Source organism: Adelges cooleyi, unplaced genomic scaffold, assembly GCF_023614345.1.
Source record: "Adelges cooleyi isolate 19-005CV unplaced genomic scaffold, UGA_ACOO_1.1 ACOO_flye_CR_arks_rails_tigmint_CR_PRNA_376, whole genome shotgun sequence".
Lineage (NCBI taxonomy): Eukaryota > Metazoa > Arthropoda > Insecta > Hemiptera > Adelgidae > Adelges > Adelges cooleyi.
In genome coordinates this window covers 5,940,001-5,965,604 of record NW_026096053.1, presented here as the reverse complement: position 1 = coordinate 5,965,604, position 25,604 = coordinate 5,940,001, and the positions used below count along the sequence as shown (strand labels likewise).

General features: G+C 26.5%; 3 protein-coding genes across 3 annotated transcripts; 2 read left to right on the top strand and 1 right to left on the bottom strand.

The window, feature by feature from the left end:
- LOC126840190 (oxysterol-binding protein-related protein 9) lies at positions 1–24,787 on the bottom strand. Its single transcript, XM_050575772.1, has 17 exons — positions 24,459–24,787; positions 10,019–10,240; positions 7,428–7,523; positions 7,223–7,297; positions 7,113–7,163; positions 6,982–7,057; positions 6,826–6,900; positions 6,548–6,686; positions 4,726–4,898; positions 4,636–4,665; positions 4,401–4,554; positions 3,435–3,748; positions 3,191–3,365; positions 2,679–2,898; positions 1,975–2,096; positions 1,372–1,477; positions 1–745 (listed from the first exon to the last, which is right to left on the bottom strand). Exons 1-17 carry the CDS (start codon positions 24,555–24,557, stop codon positions 659–661), a joined length of 2,214 nt encoding a protein of 737 aa, XP_050431729.1. The 5' UTR covers positions 24,558–24,787; the 3' UTR covers positions 1–658.
- LOC126840192 (elongation of very long chain fatty acids protein-like) lies at positions 12,411–16,369 on the top strand. The gene is made up of 7 exons (XM_050575775.1): positions 12,411–12,688; positions 12,754–12,944; positions 13,044–13,112; positions 13,191–13,247; positions 13,337–13,442; positions 14,226–14,365; positions 15,560–16,369. The coding sequence occupies exons 1-7, from the start codon at positions 12,640–12,642 to the stop codon at positions 15,758–15,760; spliced, it is 813 nt and encodes a 270-aa protein (XP_050431732.1). The 5' UTR covers positions 12,411–12,639; the 3' UTR covers positions 15,761–16,369.
- LOC126840191 (elongation of very long chain fatty acids protein AAEL008004-like) lies at positions 18,681–23,422 on the top strand. The gene is made up of 8 exons (XM_050575774.1): positions 18,681–18,789; positions 18,847–18,945; positions 19,378–19,568; positions 20,162–20,239; positions 20,319–20,375; positions 20,916–21,021; positions 22,452–22,591; positions 22,667–23,422. Exons 2-8 carry the CDS (start codon positions 18,888–18,890, stop codon positions 22,856–22,858), a joined length of 822 nt encoding a protein of 273 aa, XP_050431731.1. The 5' UTR covers positions 18,681–18,789; positions 18,847–18,887; the 3' UTR covers positions 22,859–23,422.
- Positions 24,788–25,604: the final 817 nt, after the last annotated feature.

Here is a 25,604-nt window from a genome sequence, read left to right as displayed (position 1 = left end):
GTAATTCAATGATAGTGGTTTGTAAATGTAAAGAAAATTATAAAATATAAAAAAAGTAATCATTTTTATGCTGACAAAATATAATTTAATTAAAATTTTAACAATTCAAAGAAAAAAAAGGTTAATCACGTTTTAGTTGGTTAAATAATTAAAGATTATATTGTTCTTTTCTTTCCAGGTTCTAGGTAAGAAATTAGGCACTACACATACAAACAGTTATAATAATAATATGTAATAAATAATATAAATTGTGTACCTTTTTTTCATGGACATAGCATTATAATTATAATAATAACAAAATCAGTACCAAAACTTAAAGATCTAAATAGGCTAGTAAATACATACATATATATGTATGAAATGGTTTCATAATCAAATTGAATAATATACATTAAACATTAACACAGGTAACAACAATAATGACAAAATTTCACTATTCCGACTTAACGTACACAAAATACAATAATAATATAGTTTGATTGCAACAAAATTTTGGCTGTTAACCAATTTTTTTTTAAAGTCGATGGATAAAAACTTTTGGAACAAAAATAAAATATATTGATCATTAAAATTTTTCTAAAATAGTAATATCTTCGATACATTTTTTTTAAAGTGATATAGATAATTTAGTACTTTTATTAATATGAACTCAAGGATGTCAAGAAGGATGTGAATTAAATGTAACACCAACACGCTTCTCTAGCGGATACTTATATTCCCAACTTTCACCATTTCGTACAAACCACTGAAAAACAAAACATTTAAATAATTATATAAAAAGCAACATTATTTTTTTCTACTTTAAAGTGTAAAAAGATACATATTTACATATTTTATAAATTAAGTAAAAATCAATTAAGAAATTAAACACATTCATATAATAAGATATTTTTTAAAAATTAATAAACTAAACAGAATAACATTGAGTAAACTTGGGTAAGGGGAGGGGGGGTTAAGTGATAGAACACTTTATTTTGCAGTGCTGGAGGAATCGAAACCTAGTAGCTTTAATGCAATTAAAGCATTAAAAAACTTAATTATTTTTTAAGAAAATACTTAGAAATAATCTAACATCAAATTAAAAAAAGATGCACTTATGTTAAATGGTATAAAAAAAATTAGCTTGTACAGTTCTTTAACATTATTGGTACATTATTTATGATTGGATCAATAAAAAGTAACTAAAATATATTTAAGAGACCTTAAAACATGAATTCAAGAAATCTCTAAATATTTAGAGATTTCTTGAAAATAAAATAGTAATTATTGATTAGTCCTTTAAATTAAATAAGTTTTAGGGATTCATTAAGATAGAAATATAAGTAATTAGGATAAGTTCTATAATTGATAATAATAGTTAGTATGACATACCTTTGGTATCCAGGTTTCATTGCGTTCTCTCCGTGCTTCAGCTTCATTTCTTTGTTTTTGTTCTATGTCAGCTTTAGCCTGACTAGCTTGATCAACATTGTCAACTCTGTAAAAAAATATTTGAATGGGATTTAATTTTTTTAACTTATTTGTTTTTAATTAGAATAATAAAATATAAAAGAGATCAATGTTCCTTTTTATTTACAACATATAATATCATGTTATTATTTGAACATTTATTATACACTATTATTACACTATCTTCAGTGGTGTAATTTGAGGAGTCAGGGTATTTGCCTCTTTGTTGACAGTCACCCTGTATGGCCTAATGTCGGGTCATTTTTTTTTTGTCTAAATAACCATCATTCTGGTATATTTCCTTTCCTCTAATCCTAATTATAATTGTTCCTAATTACATTTTTTTCTTAAACACTATTGAGATTTTAGAATTAATAGTCTCTTGCTTTAATTTAAATTTGCTAAAAACTTTAAAAACATATTCTAATTTATACTTAAATGGTTATATTTACAATATTTTATCTATATCTTTAATTTTAAATAGGCTAATAAACTTGTGAATTTTTTCAATTAATTTTAACTTACTTAAGGCCTAATGTCACTTCTTTCCAAATTACTCTTGATTCATTTGGTTCTTGTTCAGCTACTTTACGTACTCTTTTTTTAATGACATCAACGGCTTTTGTATCGACAAACATTTCGGTTCTCTAAAACAAGTAAAACTAAACAATTAAAATTACATGAATTGTTTACATTTTGAATTAGCTTATTTATATAGATATAAGCTCTAAAATATATAAGAAAACATGTATTGTAAATAAATTCAATATAATATATACGTATATAAACAGGCCATATTTGATAAAATAATAATAAAAACCCTTAACCATAAAAATTATATACTGTCCGCGAATACATTGTATTTCAGCAACAATGTTGTCATCTTCAGCGCTCAAGACAGACAGTACATAATTTTTATGGTTAAGGGTTTTTATTATTATTTTATTACATATAACTATAAGTGCTTAAGTTTTTTCTAGGTTATATTTGATAAAATTTTAGAAATGGGTGTGTAAGAGCAACATGTTTTTTTGTGTGCCATCAACATTTTAGAGTAAATTTAATTGAACAGGCTTGATGTTGGCTACAGCCGACAGCGTACCACTAAAAAATATTGTGTTGTTAGATATAACCTACAAATGCAGCTAATGTGTTAATGTACTTGTAAATCATAGACAATAAGTATGTAATGAATTTAGTTAATGGGTATAATACACTTAATTATTTACCCCATCTGCATATTTTGCCTCCATAGAACCATTCCATTCACCACTTATTGTAACAAATGATTTTTTGGTTTTCGGTGCAAATACTTCAGCTGTAACTCGATGTTTTTTTCCACCGTAAAATGGTTTAGTTAAAAATTCTATTTCACAATGGTAACCAGTTTGTGGACAAGTAATCGTTACAGATCCACCTAACTCAATCCATGGCACAGTTAAGATAGATCTACAACAAATATTACAATATTATTCTACTGCCTCCACATTTCAATGCTTATAATTTTAAAAGTAGTTATTTTATGCTGTTTATCAACTAATCAACTATTATTTTTAGGTTATTATTGTCTTAATAAGCTAAATTAATACATAATTTGCCATTTCAATTTTATAAGTAAATAGCATTTTATAACCAACCAAATATTATAATTTAAAAAGAAACACAAAATTGTTAATGTTAACAGAAAAAAAAATAGTGCTTCTCTTATTCTATAGTTATTTAAATAATATTGAATAAGTACCTTCCATATCCACTAGGGAACGTTGATATATACTCTTCTTTGTGTTTTAAAAGTCTTACTACTCCTTGTCCAACATTGTGAACAGCAACAGATAACCCAAGAAACTTGGATTTGGTCCAAACATTGGCACAAAGGGAAACTTTTTTTTTCTTGTGTTCAGCGTAAAATGCAGAAACTGGAAATATAAATTTAAATTAATTTGAATCAGTGAAAACATTATAATAGAGTATAGTATGCATCATACTAGGTGGATGATGAGACACTTGTTCGGCTAGAAATATTAGTTGGTCTGAATCAGTCCAAGGTAATGGATTTTCTTCTGATTCTTCTTCTTCAAATTTTATTGCATCCAAATTTGATGACGTAGTAATGTCATTAGATGGTTCAGAGTCGTCTTCTTTGATGCCAGGAACGTCCCAATGACAACGAAATACTTCACCAAGAATAGGGTTGTAAGGTTTTTTAGCCACAGAAGAATTTCGACCAGCATGATATGAAGACAAATACCATCGCACTATTTGAAGCATTCGTTCTTCTGGTGTATTTAAATCGTTTGCTCTACCAAACACAAATTTTGAAAACATTAATTGACAAAATGATATAGTTATAAAAATTAAACTCTTCAAACCTAATTTTTTATTTAAATTCTATAAACATATATATATTTTATACAATTAGTAAAAAAAATGTTTAATTACCATAAGTCAACTCAATAACTGACATTTTTAAATCTTAATAAAACCTTAATAAATAATGAAAATAAAAAATTTGTTTAAATTTAAATTTTAAAAAAGAATAATTAAAACTGAAATTTGATCCATATTTCTAAATAATATAAGTGCGCCACATAATTTTAGTTTAAGAGAGTAATTTGAGGTCAATATAAAAGGAAAATTAATTTTAACTTAAAAAAATAATTATGTTTGTGATTATGTAAAGTTCTTTGGCATAAAATATATTAATTGTTTCTTTACTGTCAATAACTTTGAATTTAATTTTGTTAACACCCAACGAAATACATATATTAATGGAACATTTGGTACGATAATATGTTTGTTAATCAGCTGTCCTCTCAGTACGCCATCTCTCTTTGACTAGTGTTTAAGTGTATTTAATTTTTTTAATCTGATTAGCAAAACTTTACAGCCGATTATCTTGATGGCAAATGTTCCATACAGATTTGTACGTATATAAATTCAAAATAGCTTACTTAAGGAATAAATCCGGATGTGCTAAATAATCAGCATACATTTCCAATAATGAACGCTTTTCTAAAATGAAAGTTGGTAACGCTACTTTGGTTAGGTCCATACCAATTTTAACTTGGGATATTAAGTGGGTAACAACTGAACCCTGCATAGTTACTACAAAATAATATAACAACACTAATTATAATAATTGTTTAGAAATTAAATATATATAAGCTAATAATTTCTTGTGTATACCATCAGACTCATCTTGATCTTCATATATAGCTGGAAAAAATATATAAGTTAAACTTTATAAATAAAAATTAGTTAAATTTAATTTTTTACCATCATAGTTTATAGAACCATCAGGATAAGTAGGTATCATAGTATCTCTATAGGTTTCTTTATTTTTTGATATAGTAGAAGATTTCCTGCTAATATTATCTACAGGCGTTTCATTTAAATCACAATTATCTGGTCTTACGTGACTAGTATTTTCTGTAGGCGCATCATTTCCACTGAAATAAAAAAAAATACTCTTTATTATTAGCTTATTAAAACTTAATTTATTGATTTAGCTTTTTATAATATCAAATTATCATTTGTTTTGACATATTATGCTGTAACTTATATATCAGAGCCTTTAATTGTAGAAAGACCAAGTTTAAATAACATTAGATAAAAAGTATTATATAAATATATATATATATAACTTATTGATATATGTTTCTACTGATTTGTGCAAATCTATATAGAGTTAGTTTAAATAAATATTTAAAAATTATATAATAATAACTCATACCACAAATTATAAAAAATGTAAAGCAATTATATAGTGTTTGTTACTCAAATACAAATGTGGAATATAACTTTGCTGAATTTATATATGATTAACCTTAAAAACATTTAGTTATTAGCTAATATTTTTCAGATAATCAATTATAAAAATATATTATACAGAATTGTTATACATAATATAAATTTATTAATACTATTTGTATCGATTATAAATGATAATACTTGATTAAATATTGCCACGTATATAATTTTAATTAACTTAAAGTTAAAAAACAAGATAATGCTTTAAGAATAAAATCTAAATAAAGGCAAATAATTTATTAACTAGAAATTAAGTAAATGCTATCACGGATAATAAAAGATTAATTTTCTCACAAAATAACACAAATAATTTATTATACAAATGTATTAGTATTACACGAATTGCCAAGTGCTAAAGTTTTATATATTAAAAAAAAAAAAGATAACATGAGATTATAATCTGTGGTAATTGCTATGTATTATTACCAAGGATCCGATAATAATTTCAATTTTAACTATAAATTTAAAATGGTGTAATTAAGTATTTAGAAACCTTTGGTTTTGACCCATATTGTTAGTTTTCACAAGTTCTGAACTTCCAGGTGAAGTGTTAGCCCAATTCCACAAACGGGAAATCATTATTGAGGCTTATTTGTTTCTTCACTTTTCATCGAGTTAACTAGCATATTTTCACGACACATAAACGCCAATCATTACATTCGAACATATTATTACACTATTAAATTTGAATATAATAATGCTAAAGGGCTAATTATCGATTTTTGGAAAACAAAAACTAAAATAACATTAGTAACGCGTGTTATAATATGTGGATACTGGATGAGCTTTGAATGCATGATAACAGTTCAGGGCTAATGTACAGATCAGCTGATACGATAAGAACTGGTATACAATATTTAACCAAGGTTATATAGTAAACAAAAAAAGGTATCGAACTATTAAGAATGTTTCGTTTGAATTTAAAATTCGCAATTGGTAGGTATTATTATTTAAAATTCTAAATACTTGTGATTACATTATAACTATATTAATATATGGTTAAGTATTAAAATAATAAAAATATGCCTTCCTTCCCCACAATTTTCAGTAGTAGAATACACATGTAGGTATTTCGATAACAATGGAATCCCAACAAATTGAATAAGGTCTCAGCTTAGTCTGATTGTCTAGTTAGTCTTAGTCTCATTGCTACCGATTTATGCGTAAACTACTGAAAAGTGCATAATATTTTGTGGTGAAGGGTATTTTTTAATATTTTATAATTGGAAGATCGAGACCTACATAAACCAATTATGATACCAAATAATGAAAATTAATCAATTCTTACCTGGTGATCATTCGGTTTTTGTATTTTCGTCGCATTGTAGGCACTGGCTCTACTTCATTTTTTTTTGTCCATTCCTCTTCATCTTCATAAGCATCATAGAAATCGTCTTCTGACGAAGAATACGAAACATCTGGCACATCTGATACATAAAAACAAGTGGTAACAGTAACAACAATATGTGTAGTGTGCACAATGACTATGTTTTACTAAATTTTTAACTAAAAAAAATAATAATAATATTACGTTGTTAAGTTTAGAAAAATTTATTATCACCCTACCATTATCTATGGGTTGAGAATCTCTTCTTTCGAGTTCTTCACATTCTGCTCCATACTCTATACTTCCTGAATCACCTAACAAATAATAATATTGTGTACACAATTGTATTTGAATAAAGCTTTATCAACTATACTACAATATTTGAACAACTTTACCTTCTAAACTAGGAAAATCATAATCAGTAGACATAGAAGTTGATCTACACGCACCGTTTATAGGGAACGCCGTGTTCTAAAATATAAGTGTGATTAAATTTAAAAGATTAATAAAATTAAAATTAAAATACCTTGGCAATTTGTAGCATTACAATTGAATGTTTTACTTGGTCCATTAATTTCTGAAAATAAAAGAATATATTGGTTTAAATGAATAACACTTGTTATGTCTACAACTTACATTTGTTTGTGATAACAAATATTCACATTGAACTTTATCTTCTTCACACATTGAACACATTTTGATTTCCAAATTCTAAGTCAATAAAATAAAAATTAAAGGAAACAAAAAAATTGCATCACTTATTTATTTGTTATACTTTAAAGCAAAAGTTTACGTGAGGTTACATAACATAACATAATGGTTACATGAGTATAGGCTATACCTTGGTTTGTTCTATAAGTAGTTGTAAATAGGCATCAGCTTCTCCTAGTTTTTTATCAAAAGCTTCCAGTGTTGGCACGATAGAGTCATTGTTGACCTATTCGAAATCATAGTTTTTGAATAAATCACAAAATTTAAATACAATGTAATACGCAAAATTGTTTAATAATTAAAAAGTATAATAAATTTACCTTTCTTCTTATTCTATGATTTTGTTTACATATACTAAAACACCCACCCATCAGAGTTACTTTCATATGACTATCGGTCAGAAGCATATTCTTTTAAATTAGCATCCTACTACATGGTTTAATACTCAATGCAATAAAATATAACTTAACAACGATTAAGTAATACTTGTCTGGGTTGAATACAAGCACTTACAAAAAAAAAATCAATAATTAGTAACCGCTATATGGTTCAAATTTCCATTGGGAGACCTTATACATTTTATAAAATAATATGAAGGTAATTCAAGCCAGAATTGGATTAGTGCAACGAGTGTTGTACACATTATAATATATATTACATACACACACTTTATAAAATATACATATTATACACACACACACACACATTATGCAATATGCATAGATTTGAAAAATATATTGCAATCCGTAATCGATTACAATGGAATTACTGATTACTTATAATCCGGGATTAATAAAAAAAATTGGATTACATTTATTTCAGTAATCCCGACTAGCTGGATTACGGATTTTTATTTGTATTGCAGTAATCAACAAACATTATGGGTTACTGGATTTCAAATTAAATTAAAACCCTGGGTTCGTCGACCAAGAAGTTTAAGAACGTCAAGCTCTTACAGCACGTGCAAAGTAAAAAATCGAATCTTTACCTTGAAATATTCATGAGCGTAAATACTGGATTTATTGCAATCCGTTAATCTGACCTATTGGAATAATTTATTATTTATAATTCTGTAATTCTGGATTACTATTGATTAATTATAAAAATAATCCAGTAAACCGGGATTAATAATCCTGCCCATCTCTGTTCAAGAATAAAGATTTGCTGAATACTTATTATTAGAGGCTATTTAAAATATACATTAGTAAATCGTAATAATAATTATTAATAAATAATAATCAATGATAAATTATAATTTTTTCCAACTTTTGTCCTATACTTAAGAGGACGTCATACCCCATTTATTAAGAAGTTAGATATAGGCAAATGTTTGCAAAATTTTAATTAAAAGGTGTTTTGAGTTACAGGAGGATGCCTATAAGATTGAAAGGTAAATTTTATAGGACGGTAGTGAGGCCAAAAATGTTATATGAGTCGGAATGTTGTGCAGTAGAGAAGAAAACTGAACAGAGAATGAGTGTAGCGGAGATGAGAATGCTAAAATGCATGAGTGGAATGACTAGGGAGGATAAAATAAGAAATGAATACATAAGGGGAAGTCTAGAAATTACATAAATTGTGAGGAAATGAGAGAGAATAGGTTGAGACGGTTCGGTCATGTTATGAGAAAATATGAGGCAGAGGCAGTGGAGTTGTTATGAAGATAAAAGTAGAGGGAAAGAGAGGAAGAGGAAGACCGAAGTTTTCTTGATGGATGGAATAGACGGAGTAGAAATTGAAATAATTAGCTGGGGTGATTGAACGAGATGCAGGAGATCGAGCTCTACTAAGGCGTAGGACCAGGGTGGCCGACCCCATGTAAATGTGGTGGGAGTGTAAAGCGAAGATAAAGAACAGTTATTCGTTTTTGAATGATTGTGTGTAATTATTAAATTAGGCCTATACTCCAGACACTTTAAGAAGGTACCTCGTCAAGTCGGCGGCAACCGATTTCCACCCCGCGACATCGTCATAGTTCGGCACCGTCTACTGGGCATACAGATATGAGCTGCGCGGCAGCAGACGAGTTTTGGTCGGCTCCCCGGGTACCTTCTTTAAGTGCCCGGAGTATAAGGCCAATAATTTTAAATAAAACGAGAAAACTTAATTTATTTAAATCATAAACCAGTATATAGTAAAACTAGAAAACAAAATAGTATAAGAATGATGATGAGTGATGACTATAAAACTATAAAACAGACTGCTATAAAACAAATTATAAATATATACTTAATGTGATTACTATTTAGTTGATGTACATTATTATAGTTTGTGAAGTATTAAAATAAAGGGAACGAAACGAGCCAAATTTTATACAAAGAAAACCTAAAACGAGAAGTCAATTTTCAAAGTAAACTAACTAACGAGAAAAATAACTTTGAAAGTTATGTAACAAAAAACTTTATATTTAATCTTAAATTGTTTGACATATTTTTTTGGAATGGTTCTTTGATCAATTTTGTCAAATATTGCCTATAATTCGCCCCTTAATGATTAGCCCTTTCTGTTGAAATTTCTTTATTATTGTGTGTAATGTATTATGCTACGGGTCTTTACGAGTAATTTTTGGTTAATAACCAGGTTATCGAATACTTTCCTCCTGAGATTTTGTATCTACATAATTACGCCAATGTTTTTACACAACTACATACTTCACAGTTCACTACACACATACTTCACATTAAACTACAAACAGTTTAATTGTATACATATTATATTCACCTGTATTTGGTTAGCTGTATAGCCAAACAATTGTTTTTGTACAGTGTCTTCTAAAGCACGAATCCAAAGCTCTCGGTCGGCACGAGTTCTTGCTTGAAAATGGAATGTTTTTCCGTCGACGGTTACAGTAAACGTTAGATTGTCTTCGTCGTCAATACCAATTATTGCCCCTTTTAAACGAACACAACCACGGCGTACTCCACGCACCATTTTCTCACGTGACTAAAAATAATGCAAAAGTTACTTTATAATTTACAAACAAAATACAAGTATACAACAAATAAAACGGAATTAAAATGTATTAACAAAGTTAAAACTAAACAATGCCCTAGCTCGTGTATTAACGTTTATATAGTAAATAGTTAAATAATAATCTTAAATTTGATACAAATGCCCTAGTTACCACTAGTAAATCACTTCTCTAAAATTTAGAAATATATCTAATATTTAAAATTTAATTTTAAATATTATATTTTTGCAAGCTATCCGACATTAAACACTTAAATTTCCAGATATTTTTTTTTTAAATTAATCTTTCCTAATCAAAAACTCAATTAATTTCCATGTTATCATACTTTACTCGTCAGCTAAAAACAATTTTCCAAAATTAAATGTTTTTTTTTTTTTAGAATTAAACAATTATTTTACATATTAAAATAAAACAAAGATTTATTGTCTGAGTTAGTCTTACGAGAACAAGCTGTACAATTATTGCCCAATTCTGAAATTATATGTAATTTTGGAAATCGTTTAGTTGGTGAGTAAAATATGATTTTTGTCCGGGACTTTCATGAAGCAAACTGTAATAAATTTCCTTTACTAAAATGTATCATAATTTTAAACTAGAATCGATTATAAATTATAATAATTATTAAATAATAACAAAAATATTTTTATAAATTATAAGTTTCAGTATAATTTTATTCTTATTTATTTAATAAAGTTTAGGTTTTTCAAAAAATTAGTTTTTAATAAAATTCAGTGGTTCCCTAGACATCTTTGGCATGCTTGTAATTGGGTTTTAACAAAAATTCTTACAAGAAGATTTTTCTAACAAACTAATAGTAAATCGAACTGACACGTCATTTTTGGTTTCATGGCGGTATTTATTTTCATACCGGTATCACACAGTCATATTATTACGATTTACCGTTGGAATATAAAAATCATTATTCAGCAGTTAGGTATGCGGAATTACAGGTATGAAAACGGTATATCGTAGAAACCGATAGAGCTATAGTGTTTTATTTGGCTTATCTACAACTTATTTACAACAAAAAAACATAACAAATATGTTAATATATTGTGTAAATAAAAAAAATGTGAAAAAAAATAACTATTCTAAAACGTTTAAAATTGTTTAGGATATTCCCTCCAAAATGCTGTTTTCTTTGTAAAACGCATTCTGCGTAGCCTTGTTTTAACGCTTTAAACCAATGTGTATCCTCTTAAATAAGGGGAATTTCGCAGATACATTTTCTAATTTTTACTTTAGGAGTCTACATTTAAAAACAATTTTGAATAGCCATTTTTATCACTTACAATTAATATTAAAAAAGTGCTTAAAAATATTTTTTTAGATGAAATGTTAGGACTGGAATTCAAAATTCAAGGTATCCATAATATCAATTTTTTAACAAAAAATTAAAAAATTTTCTAATTTTTTTTTATTCTGTAATAGGAAAACCTGTTTTTACTGATTTATTTAGTTTCAACTTTTATGCGCTACAACTTCGCGTTACATTGTCAGATTTAGTCAAACATTGATAGAACTTTTATTTTTCGTGCCCCTGTTAAGTTGTATCTAACCACGATGGGATCATTTGCTTTGTGCTATAACCATAAAAATAGTTAGAGGCAATGGTGTCAAAAATCAATTCAAAAGTACTTATGAGTTTAAACTTATAATAAGTTATGGAATATATTAAATATTACAATTCGTATTATTAAACGAAACGCCGGTTTTGTATGATTATTGTACAATTGCATGTTAATTTAAAAAACCATTTACTTAGGGTAAAACCATAGTCGTACTATCAAGTAAGTGTATAAGTATAACTTGGTACATTGTAAGTGATATTATTTATGTTCCACAAGGGACTCTAACTTTAATTTTAACATTTTAAGTGATTTACCATTTTTTTAAATTCAAAGTCACTATGTAAAAATATTAGGTTTTCAATTGAACTCAAATAAACCAAATACATTTTACATTTTAGGAAATACATTTTTTTATTTGCAACACTCTGACCTTTAATTAATGCATTTTATTACCCATCACATGCATTAGTCATGAAGCTTTGATTAACAGGAAGTAATGTCTTCTTGAACCATGAATAGTGTTGCATATATTAAACGCCTTTCACGCTTTTTTTATTCGGTACACTATGGATAGTATTGTCTTGAATTGTTATAGAACATGTTAGTAGTTAGTAAACGCTATTAAAAGTTAGAGTTAAGTTTTTAGATTTGATGATAAAATACGCTTCATTATTATAATTATTTATTCATGTTTAAGTAATACTATTAAATCATATTTTACATGTTATATCCCTAATGGGAGTTCAAAAAACAGATTAATGATAGTGATTTGTTAACTACTACATAAATTCTTACTAATAATGATAACTATGTCGTGGTTTGAACATTTTGATGAGCTTTTAGGAAATGGTGAGAACTCTATCAATAAATCTATTATAATTTAACAACTAGGTATTTTAATGCACAATTTTTAGACTGGAGAACGAAAGATTGGCCAATGATGTCTACAACAGCAATTCCTATAATGTTAAGTATCATTTATATACTTTTCATCAAAGTAGTAGGGCCCAATTATATGGCTAAAAAAAAACCTTATCAACTACGAAAAATTTTGATGGTCTACAACTCTGCACAAATAATATCATGTATCTACCTTAGCGTAGAGGTAATTTAAAGTTTGAAAAACATAAAGAATGAAAATATATTATTGTTCAACAACAGAAATAATATTGTGCTATTAATTAATTGTTTACTGAATTTACAGTTTATGAAAACCAACCCAAAAATGGGATGTGATCCATTAGACACATCTGATAATCCAAATGCATTATACGTAAGTAGAAAAATAATAAAATGTAAATGATATACTTAATAGTATAACAAATTCAGGTTTTTTGTTTGTGATTTTTAGCAAGCTAAATTAGTCTGGTGGACATCTATTTTAAAATTGACAGAGTATATTGAAACTGTAAGATATTATCTCATTATATTAATTATGGTTTATTAAAAAAATAATAATATGATTAAATACTACAGTAATATTATATGCGTAAACAGGTATTCTTCGTATTAAGAAAAAAACAGAATCAAGTATCAGCACTTCACATTTATCATCACATAACCACATACGCGTTAATATGGATTGCCACAAAAATAAACCCAGGTAAGAGTTATTTATGCAAAATTGCTTATTTCTTAGATAAATACAATTAAATATAAATAATCGTAGTGTTAACTAATTTGAATATTGAAAAAAGCGTAACAAATAAAATAATGTTTTTGAAAAAAATTGATTAATCATTTTAAAATAAAAAATTGTGGTACAAGTGTACCTTACTAATCACCCTTTTTCCGAATTTTTTTTTAATCGATAGTATTTTTAATGCTGATTAGTACGAATCTAACATAACCTAACCGAACCGGACGTACTTAGTTTGGGAGGTATAGACATTTGAAGATCGCCGCAATCGACATACGAGGACGCCCGGCGGTAGACGTCTACCTGCACTGCCGATGGGTCTACATTCCTCGGCCTGTCGGGTCCTTTTTTCCCCCTTAATACCCTTGTCTGATAACGATTATATAAAATCGAAAAATAAAGTGTAGATATGTACCGGCGTCCGGCGGTCACCCGCGATGTCGATATCGGCGATCTTCAAACGTCTGTAACTTCGAAACTAAGTGCGAGCGGGGCAAAATGATTCGTAATCAGCATTAAAAGTACTATCGATTTAAATATAAAAATCGAAAAAAAAAGTGCCCGGTGAAGTAGATTTGTTCCCCAGAACTCTCTATTTTATTATTATCATTAATAAAATAAAAATACATTAGAGACTTAATATAACTACTTAAATGTGAATAATAATCGAATTATTAATATTAATACTCAATAGATGTACAAATCATAGTATATATTATATAAATATATATTTTTTAAATATTTTAGGCGGTATTGTGAGGATACCAGTAATATTAAACTGTATAGTTCACATGGTCATGTATTCGTATTACATGTTATCTTCAATGGGTCCGAAAATACAAAAAAAGATTGATAGCTACAAGAAGTACATAACTATTATACAAATGGTAAATATATAAATATAAATAGTAAAATTAGGTATTATTCACCTCAAATAAAAAATATTCCTTGTCCTAGTCTAAGAAATGTAGACTATTTTTCTAAATGTATCAAACTTAATTTAAATTATAAAAAAAGTTAAAAACTCCAAAGTAAAACGAATTTGTCTAAATTATAATCACCAAATGAAATTATTTAGTAAAATAAATTTATACAAACATATAATATATAAGATAAAATTATATCAAATAAGCACATATCTAATGCAATACATAGCAATAGACTGGCTAGAAAAGGTTTAATCTGGGTTTCAAACCTGTAGGATAGTTAACTTTTGTATTATGGGACATTATTTTAAAAGGGTCTTTATTGCTACTTGTATCATTCTTTAATTACTATTTAAAAAAAACGGCGGCCTTTTGAATTACTAGGATTTTTTGTCTAGTTGGACCGGGGACCATCTTCAGATGAGTTGGCGTAATAGCGGCTACAATTATGGACAAAAAACTAAAAAATAATTTTAAAATGAATAATATTTTATAAAGGCAATGTGACAATTTGGATACCATTCAAAAGAAAAATCTTTTTCTACATTTTTTTTATAGATTTCTTAAGGCACCTATTTAAAATTTAATTTACATGAATGTTCAAAATGATAAATGATAAAATAATTTTGAGGTTCTACGAAGAAATTAAACTTTGTAAACATATTTGGTCAAATTTTACGGGTTGTAGTTGACGTAACAAAAATATGATCAGTTTTGAATTTGCAGTAAAAAACGTTTTAAACAAATTTGCATATTTTTTGTGTGATTATTTTTAAATGATTAGTTCATCAGTACTCGATAGATCAGGTTAACGCACGGATATATATTTATTAAGAAATATATAATATCTTATAATGCGAGCGTATGGAAGTTACTCAACACATATTCAATATACTAGAGTTTACACTTTCATCATAAGGTATATAAAATATTATAGTACTGCTAAATACTAAATGAAAATGTTTTTTTTTATTATATGACCTCCACAAGTACTATCATGTAGTATATGTAGTTTTATGTAAAGGTGCAGTGTATATATACGTTTAATTCAAGTTTTGTTGTATCAAACACATTTACATAATTTATGGCATAACATTAGAAAAAATGTTTTACACATATTTAGTTGTTGACCTTTGTTGTTTAATTTTTTTTCAGGTACAATTTTGTTTTTTAATTGTCAATTCGTTATTTTTCTTGGCTCCCGAATGCAGCGTACCTAATATTTACGGTTTGGTGTTTATACCTAATGTTTTTATTGTATTCTATATGTTTTATAACTTTTACAAGAAATCCTATTCAGAAAGACCTATTGATTACCGTAACGGTAATAGTAACAAGTATAAAGAAAAACGTTAATAACACTTAAAAATTACGTAAAAAACAAAATAATTGTCTTTTAATTAGTTAATAAAAACAAATAGGTATACATTGTATAATTATAATAAAAAAAATGTAGTTCATTATTGTATTGTAATTGAAAAAATAAACACAGCTGAATAAATTAGGTACTTCAGATTCAATATAATGTTATCAAATCTTATTTTTAAATATGTCCGGTTAAAAACATGTACATTAAGTTATATATAGTTCATGCTATGTAAATTAATATTTATTATTATCATAGATAACAACTTTCATACAATTTTAATGCTTTAAATGTACACCTATTAGATTTAAAAACTTATTTATTTTACAGACAAGCGTAGAAGTAAGTAGCCATTAAAAAGTTGATAAAGAATAATTATATAAATAGTACTTTTTGTTCTAGAATATTTTTTAGTACCAAATTGTATTCGCGTGACAACTACATATTGTTTTTAGTTAAGGAATGTTATGTGATGTAAATTATAACTATTTAGATTTATCATAATTAAGAATGCCGTGCTAATAATCTTACATTGTAAGATACTTAAGGTTCTAATAAATACATTTGTACTGTAATACGTCTTTCAAAACATTTTCTGTTATTCAATTAATTTAATGTATAAAAGTTAAATAAAACAAATATATATAATCTTTAACGTTTAATTTGTTTTGCTGTACATAAAAATTAAGAAGTTCTAAGATATTTGTTTGAAACATAATAATTTATTTTATTTAAATATAATTTACGAATAAAAAAACAATATAAATAATAGACTGTTGATATAGAATTTGTTTTGTACTTAACTGTCGCAAATATTCATTAAACCTTTGAACCAAAGAAATGCATAAGAAATATTTTCTGTCAATACAAATTTACTTTGGTGTCGTGTATGGACGCAAATAGAGGAGGGAAAGAGTGTTATAAAGGGTCATACTGCCAACTCTCAACTTTGTTGTACTGTACATAAAAAATATTATTTTATTAAATATTATATTTTTAGATTATAATTAATATTTTACATGCCAACAAATTGTATGGAAAAAGTTTACACTTGGACCCTGCCTCTCCAATAAAAGTACAGACATCCCGTCTCTAAAAAAGTATTTACATATAATACATGTATTATATGGGTGTGGTCCTTAAATTTGACATGACGTTGAATAGCTGTTATTCATCTCCAAATATTGAAAAAATATTTCTCTAATTGTTTCAATTCTGTGAGGAAGAGCAATGTCCGGTTGCCCCAAACTTGTCGTTATCTATTAGTAAATTATTTACCACCGTAATAAACTTACGTTTGTTAAATTACCATGTATTAAATTTACGAGTGCTACTCAATCGTTGTTTTATGTTCAGGTTATTACCTGTATACTGGTTATCATAAATGGTATCAGCAGTAGGAGTTAATATTATCATCATACAGATTACAGGGTCTAATCAATGATAAGCTGATGGTAAATCATCATTCATTTGACATTTCTGTTATGTTTAAGAAAAACAAAATTTTATTAATAACAAAATTTAACTATACATACGTTTTTACACAGCGATAAATGGCCATGTAATTTAACTCGTGATAAAGTACATTTTTAACAACAGATACAATTTAAACATGGTTTATGCAACAGAATTTATTTTAACTCCAGTTAAACGAGTTTACCTCTGTATAAATATTTGGTACAACCCGGCACAAGTAAATTAAATAAAAATCTGAAAGTATTAGAGAAATATTTTTCCAATATTTGGAGCCGAATAACGGCTATCGAACGCCATGTCTAATTTAAGGCAAATATACATACATCTTCACAAAAAAAAAAAAAAATCGAAAAACTAGAACAATACATGTAATAGAACTTTGGACATGCTTATGATCTTGAAATTACTGGTAGACCAGTATAGTATAAATGTAGCACGGTAAAAAATAAGGGTACAAATTGGCATTCAAGCTTTTTTTAGTCAGAGGACTGTTCACCTCTTTTTTCCATGTTGGCTCCTCAGTCTTTTCATGTCTGACTGTAATCGGACTGTATACGTAGACATGAAAAGACTGGCTTTTAACAGAGAAGATTGGATAACCAGATTTGCAACGACAAGGAAAGGCTTTTAGTAGATAGAGAAGAAGGCACTTAGTTTCATAATGATATCCTTATTTTATGGTTTTTTTCTATTATTTTGGTTATGGTCGTAAAAAGTATTTTTAGTTTTTTCTAGACACTTATTTCTTATTACTTTTTTATAATATCTTCGGCCAACAAAAAAATGTATTCAAAATTAGATTCTTATGTGAAATAATTTCAGCTTTCTGAAATTTTTAATATAATTTTACAAATTATGTAAAAATTTCAAATTGGGTTCTCCATAAAAACGCTTAGACAAAAAAAAAAAGGAGTGAAATTTCATAGAAAAGTCGAAAAATCGGAAACAAATTTCTCGAAAATCTATAGTCAACTTTTTTTTTTATTAAAAAAAAAAAAAAAGGATAACTACACTTTAACCGTAGATAATTGATAGGTTGCTATGTGTAAGTGAATCAACGTCCACAGATAATAAAAATATTTTTAATAGGTATATTGTTATATACGATGTAAGGGTAACAACGGCAATAAATTATTATAGAGAAGTATATATAGACGGTCACCCTAATCGTATTCACCCTTATACTAAATATGGAAGTGATTTTATCACTTTCAAATGTAATAATTCATATAGACCTACGACCTCCCCCGCCCCAATATGCTCAATCCCCACTATACTGGCTTTTTTTATACACAAATAAATTCCCGAAGAGTAAATTATAAAAATGTTTAGCTTTAAGTCCCTACTTAGTTATGCCTGTGTGACCTATACAACACATAAAAGTTGTGTCGTACCTAAATGAGAATTTCCGTAGACATTATGTTAACAAAACATAAAAGGCGGGGCTACTGAAATTATGTCAATTTAGAACAAATATATTCAGTATAACAATAAATTAAACCAATGTCCTGGTGTAGGTGGTAAAAGGTGTTATTCTACTCGGGTACGTAACTGAAGTATTAAGTATAAAGTTAAATGCAGAAGTCGGTTTGTTTTATAGTATTTGGATAAATGCATTGTAAGTGAGCACACGGGACTAAAATGGAAGCAGTTAAACATTTTTTTGGAAACCTTGATGAGTTTTGCGATAAATTTGGAGGTACGTTCAATTTTTATACTTAATAAATGGTCAATTTGAGATTAAATTCAAAATTAAAAGTATTCAATTTTAAATTTTAATTCGTAAAACGTCCATATTAAAATTAGCATTAAAATTACTAAAATACATTATTCAATCTTTAATAGTATAATAAACATACTATGTAACATAATTATTCAAATAAGCAACGTAAAAAAATGTTATGATTGAAAACAAAAAGGAAACTTATCTCATTGATTTTTATAGTTCTTAAATCATCTATATAATTATTAGATAGGAAAAGAAGAACTAGTAAATTATAACTAATATTCATCATACAAAATTTCATTTTATAGCAAAATGTTACAAAAGTAAACTTATAGAATACCATAACGTTTAAAGTCCATAATTTATATAAATATCCTATAACACACACACGCATTTTATTAACAGATTCAAGAACAAATGAGTGGCCGCTGGTTCAAGGAATAACGCCAACTTTAACATGTGTTGCTGTGTATTTATATGTTGTACTGTATTTGGGACCGAAATTTATGGAAAATAGAAAGCCATATAATTTAATGACAATTATTAAAGTGTATAACGTATTGCAATTAACAGCATGCATAATCATTTTTTATATGGTAAGTTATTGATATTTTCTTATATTTTAAATAAAGATGGAAAGTATTTAAATAATAATTCGTGTTTAAATGTTGAGATTTTAGAGTAGATTTAAGTAATTAAAAATTGTAATCCTACTTGGATATATCCTAATCTGTACTTAAATAATGTTATTATTATTGAACTCTTTGAGAGGCATTGTTTAGTATATTTATCACTTTTGTTATGGCCTTTAGGGGTAGTGGTTAAAGTAATGTGATAATCACATAAAATAGTCTATATAGTAACTAAACACACCATTAGAGCATATTGTTCCTTATTATTTTGATTTCTCACTTGTATCCTATTTTTTTTTAATCTAACCATTATGCCGATTTTATTATTTTGAGCTTGCCTCTGGCCTTTTATTGGCACAATGTTTCCCCTTCAAAGAGTTAAATCAAATTTAAGTATTTAAATAATTCGAATCCAGAATATTCGAATAATATCTATCATTAATTTTATGACTTTAGATTTAAAATACAAATATACTAAGTAATAATGATTAGTCATATACTCAAAAACATACATACGGGTTGGAACCTATTTAAATGACATATTTTAAATATTATAGATCCTAATTTCTGGGTGGACAACTCAATATACGCTGGGATGTGAACCAATTATTTCTGATAACCCTTACTCAGCTCGAGTAAGTTATCTTTCATATTTTATACGTATTTAAAAATATAAAATTGTATATCATGTATTTTGCTTAATATATTAAATAGTTGACAAAATTATTCTGGTGGACGTACATGTTGAAATTAGTAGAATTCGCCGAAACGGTATGTATTTTTTTCCTCATTTATAATTTATAGTTTTACAACCTTAGTTGGCTAAAATCCTTGTGTAATCACGCAAACATTTAATTTGCGTGTTTTTTTTTGGAATATATTGCATATAATTTAATAATCGTCAAATTCGAAATTAATAAATTACAAAAAAATATTCTCATATTTTTAGTTTTTTATTCATATTTCTTATTTTATTAAGATAAGTAATAATATATTATGAAAGAAACACTTAATGAGTTCAAATTTCGTTAAATACTTGAGATAGTGTTTCTACTTATATACCTAAATAATAATCCATCATTTTTTAAAAATTCTAATTACGAAAAAAATTTGCTGAGTTGATTTTATATGAAATGTTGAACAATAGTAGTTACAAAGAAACAAATTTTTAAAAGTGCATTATTTTACTTTTTTTGACGTGTAAACATTTGTAATATTATTATGCAAATGATTACACTAAAATTGTTTAGTGATATACATAATATCGCTGTTTCAAAAAAAGAACAATAATAACATTTTTAATGTTAATAGATATTTTTTATTCTGCGGAAAAAAACAAGACAAGTATCTGGTCTTCACGTTTATCATCATGCGTCTACTTTCATTTTAGCCTGGGCTGCTACAAAATTCTTTCCCGGTAAGTAGGAAAATGTTTTACTATTTTCTAAGTAAATATAACATAATAAAAGCAATTATCTTTTTAATATAATAAAAAAACATTATTGGTAGCATAATCTATATAAATATATTATATAGATTATATTAAGTAGTTTTGATTATTTTTTTGCGTTATTATTAAACAAATATTGACCACAATAAAAAATGTAAGTTTAAATTTGTTTTACCAACCCAAGATATACCCGAGGTAATGGACTTTTTTAAATTATTATTTTTTATACTTTTATAATTCGTTACCTATCCCAAATTTGATATATATTTTTGAAAAATATAACCCTCTCTTTTACTTGTTAAAACCTTATGAACTTAAGATTTTTAAATGTTAACGTATATTTTAAGGTTTTAACACATATGGGATAGGGTTATATACATATTTATAAAAAAAATATTCAAATTAGGAGAACTAATTAACTACAAAAGTATAAAAAATAATTATTTAAAAAAGTTGTACATCTTCTAAGATATTGACTGGAGCATAGTTAACCAATCATTGGTTTCTTTAAATTCAAAATAACTGTAAAGTCATAACACAAAGGACTTACGAGACAATTGCAAAATGAGTTGCAATTGATTAACCTATCTACTTAAAATAATCTGTCTCTACTCTATACAGATTTATGTATCCAAAAAGAGATCAAAAATAAATTGGGTTTTACAGGCAATGGATTCAAATATTTAAATTATTTTTAATGATATGAAAAGAACATAAATATAATTATTTTGAATATTTTTTTTTTTGGTTATTCACGACAAAAATTACTTAAGACAAGAAGCATTTTAGTTAAAAATTAAAATGTTGGGCAAACTAATTATTTAAGTGCTTTAACTTTGTTATGACAAGCTTAATACAATATTTTTAATTAAGTATTAAGTTAGTGAAATTAAATTTTCATTGAGCTAAAAAAGTTGAAATCTTTATCAAACAAATATTAACATAAAAATATGGGCTCATTTAACACCCCCTGTGATGTTTTAACTTTTTTGCTGACACCGCAACTACATCCCCTTCCTTTACATCATTACTATGAAATGTTGTCTCTTTTATTTATGCCACCCTAGAGTAAATATCTAATTTGTCTGTCTTTTTTTAGCACAACCCTGTTCACACACAGTCCTACTTGCAATTTGTCTTTGAATTTAAAATGTTTTAATTCTTTTATCTTCAAAAATGTTTTAAATTTATATCTGACAAGAAGACTAAGTAGAAATATTTAAATATTTGTAACACACGAATCACAATACACCATGCATCATAATGGTCTGACAAATTTGCTATATATTTTATATGCAACTATGCTAAATAATTGTGATAAGCCCAATAATTTAAAAAAAAAATTATTATTAATTAAAATATAAAGTAAAATTGTTAAAAACTGCTTAATGTAACAGGTGGCATGGCTTCGTTTCCAATTTTGGTCAACTCTATTGTGCATATTATTATGTACACTTATTATCAAGTAGCAACTTTAGGTCCATCATACCAGAAGCAAGCAATGAAATTTAAAAAATATATTACAATATTACAAATGGTAATTACTAAAATATGTTTATATGAATGATACACATTTAGCAGTAAGACTCATTTTGTTTTTAATATGTTTAAGGTTCAGTTTGGTATTCTTGTGGCTCATACACTTCAAGCTGCGTCATCTAGTTGTTCTATGCCTAATTGGTATGCGTATGGTATGGTACCCGACGTTTTGGTTTTATTCTATCTTTTTTACAGATTTTACAGAAAAACATATGATAATAAAGTTAAATCTGTAGAATCTAATTGCATAGGAAAATCTAAATAAAAAGTTGTATTAAGATACTAGTAATATATTTATACTTAGTCAAGTATCAATTCAAAATGCTACCTTAGTTAATTTATTTTTAAAATTATGTAACACATTTGACCGATATTTATTAAAAAACTATAATAAATTTGTAACTATTTTTTCATATAAACACTTCACACATAATTTTTGTTTTACAATTTAATTATTTATTGCAGTATGTTATGCCAACAATTGTGAAAACTTTTTTTGTAAAATATTTTGAGTGTACAATTGTATAGAAATAAGTACATTAAAGAACTAAGCTTAAAACAGTCCTAAAAAATTAACTAAAAGAGTAATGTAATAATTAACAACATTTAACTACAACCGTTATATGAGACCAATATAGGCATAATGTTATGTTATCATCACTGTTATAGATGTATGCTTTTGTCTCAAACATTGTTTATTTAAAAATAGTTTACTCACATATGTTAATAACTAGAAATTACAATTTAAAAATCAAATAGTAAATTAGTTTGTTTCATTCGCTATATTACAAAATTGTAACAGTAAGTTTAAAATAGCGTAAAAAAGACACTTATGTAATATATAATGAATGTATTATACATTGAATGTTTTTTTTAAATTTAAAATTTTGTTTTTATATTCATTAAATATATAGGTAGTTAAATGTTTAGCTTGTACTTCTTTTTTTAAATCAGTGCATGATAAGTTTGCATTTTATTGTTTTAAAAAACATACAATTGATTTTTTTAAATTTATGTATTTTCAATAAGACCCTGTATTAGGTTATGGAAATACTTATTTATTTTATATTATAACACCTACATTTGATTATTGGGCATGTTGATAATAAATCAAATTAGTAAAAATGGTTATTAAATAAAAACCATTTTCATTTTGATAGTAAATTTAGCAAATACTAAAAAGTTTTAAAATACTAATGTTTCATAGCTATTGTTTTAGTCTCTTAGGAGTTAAGAAATTCAGTACTAAATATTAATACTTTGTTTAAGAAAAAATATAATGTAAGATTCAATAATAAATCAAAAGCTTAGGTTAGAAAAATTCAATGAATAAAATAAGTTGGAAGAAAAGGTCTAATGTCAATGACAACTGTTGCTTTGGATTAAAGCCAAAATAGTGTTTGTTTACAAATACTTAAATTATTGATAACAATTTTAGAAATGTAAGAAATATTATTAGCAGTATATTACACTCACGGTATTATATAAATAAAAAATTAAGCTAAGTGATAAATAAAAATTAAAAAATTTAAAATCATTTTACCTATCTGGGTAGAAGTTATAAATGTCATACATTTTCACTAAACAAATTATCATATTTTAAATATTTGTACATTTTTTGTGGACAATGTGGATTATTAATTCCCCCCCAAAAACATTATATTTATCAACTAAAACTATAAATATTAATCAATACACCTAGTTAATCCTATAATTAAAAATTTTTTTAAGGAGAAAAAGAAACCTGAGTAAATATTTACTTTGAATTGGTATTTATCATCCACTTTTATAGTTCTTCAAGTTGGAAAAAATTGTATTTGATGATTTTTTAATGTTGTAATTTGTAGAAAACGAGTTGTACTTACAGTATAATACGATAGTGTCCCAGAAATGTCATCTAGCACACACCAGCGATATTGCCATCCCTTAACAACATTTGTCCATTTGCTCAATGTTCCCTCCATTCTAAAGTAGATTATAACGAGTTGGGAGTAATTAAAAAAATTATTAACACTAGATTTCTTAATTTATTTTAGCTATTAATTCGCATGCGTAATTTATATCAAAGTGCTAAAAAATGATCATAACTCATAATTGAATAACTTCATAATGAGTCAACATTTATTAGGTTTATTAAGGTATATCGTGGATTAGAAAACAATTAATCAACGGCATTTTATTGTGTAATATAGTATCGTAGTAAACTATAAATGCAAATGCAATAACCAATGTTGCAATTTTAATCTGATAAAATAATGATAACGCTATCGGAAAATGATGCAGTGCAGCCAACTGAAAAGTTTTAACCCGTCGACCACGATGTAGAGAAGATTCTCTACATCGTGCCGTCAACTGTACTACTATTTAGTGCCAACTGATATTAGTGCCGCAAAATATTTGTGAGAAACAATTTTTCGAACTCGAGATAAACGGTGGGCTATCCCACTCTACCATTACTATTGGGTTCTGACTTCTGCAATTTTAGTTATTACAATAAATTATAAATTTAATTTTTTGTGATTATATTCTATGTACCTTAACCAATTTATTAGATTACTGAAATATAATTCAGTACAATTATCTTTTATCGTCCATGCGAAGCTGTAACAGATTGTTTTAATGATGAGCCATATATTTTTTTTAAGTCACAAAATAAAAATTAAGTGTAACTAAATTTTATTAAATAATTTAAAAAAAAAGATTTATCATATTATTGGAATAGAGGGAAAACAATATACTACTAATATACTTGGGTGGTTATTATTATGATGTTTTTATTAGAATATTTTACAAAAACGATCTTAATATTAAATGTTAAGATTTTTATCAAAAGACCAAAAAAGATAAATTTGTATGAATTATGATGCAATTCCGTGACACTCATTTAATAATATTAAGACGAAGATTAATTTTACATCATGTCAAATGGACGATTTAGTCAAGCAATTTTTCAATTATCATACATAGCGTGGTTATCTTAACACCAGCCATAACGCTGTTAAGACGCTAAA

Excerpts from the sequence above, each read along its gene's own strand:
- LOC126840190 (XM_050575772.1), bottom strand. The coding sequence starts at position 24,557 with ATGGAGGGAACATTGAGCAAATGGACAAATGTTGTTAAGGGATGGCAA. Across the intron at positions 7,298-7,427 it reads TACTTATAGAACAAACCAAG|AATTTGGAAATCAAAATGTG; the intron begins GTATAGCCTATA and ends TTATTGACTTAG. Across the intron at positions 2,097-2,678 it reads AGGCAAAATATGCAGATGGG|AGAACCGAAATGTTTGTCGA; the intron begins GTAAATAATTAA and ends TACTTGTTTTAG.
- LOC126840191 (XM_050575774.1), top strand. The coding sequence starts at position 18,888 with ATGGAAGCAGTTAAACATTTTTTTGGAAACCTTGATGAGTTTTGCGAT. Across the intron at positions 20,240-20,318 it reads ATAACCCTTACTCAGCTCGA|TTGACAAAATTATTCTGGTG; the intron begins GTAAGTTATCTT and ends TATATTAAATAG. Across the intron at positions 22,592-22,666 it reads ATATTACAATATTACAAATG|GTTCAGTTTGGTATTCTTGT; the intron begins GTAATTACTAAA and ends AATATGTTTAAG.
- LOC126840192 (XM_050575775.1), top strand. The coding sequence starts at position 12,640 with ATGATAACTATGTCGTGGTTTGAACATTTTGATGAGCTTTTAGGAAAT. Across the intron at positions 12,689-12,753 it reads TGATGAGCTTTTAGGAAATG|ACTGGAGAACGAAAGATTGG; the intron begins GTGAGAACTCTA and ends CACAATTTTTAG. Across the intron at positions 13,443-14,225 it reads TGCCACAAAAATAAACCCAG|GCGGTATTGTGAGGATACCA; the intron begins GTAAGAGTTATT and ends TAAATATTTTAG.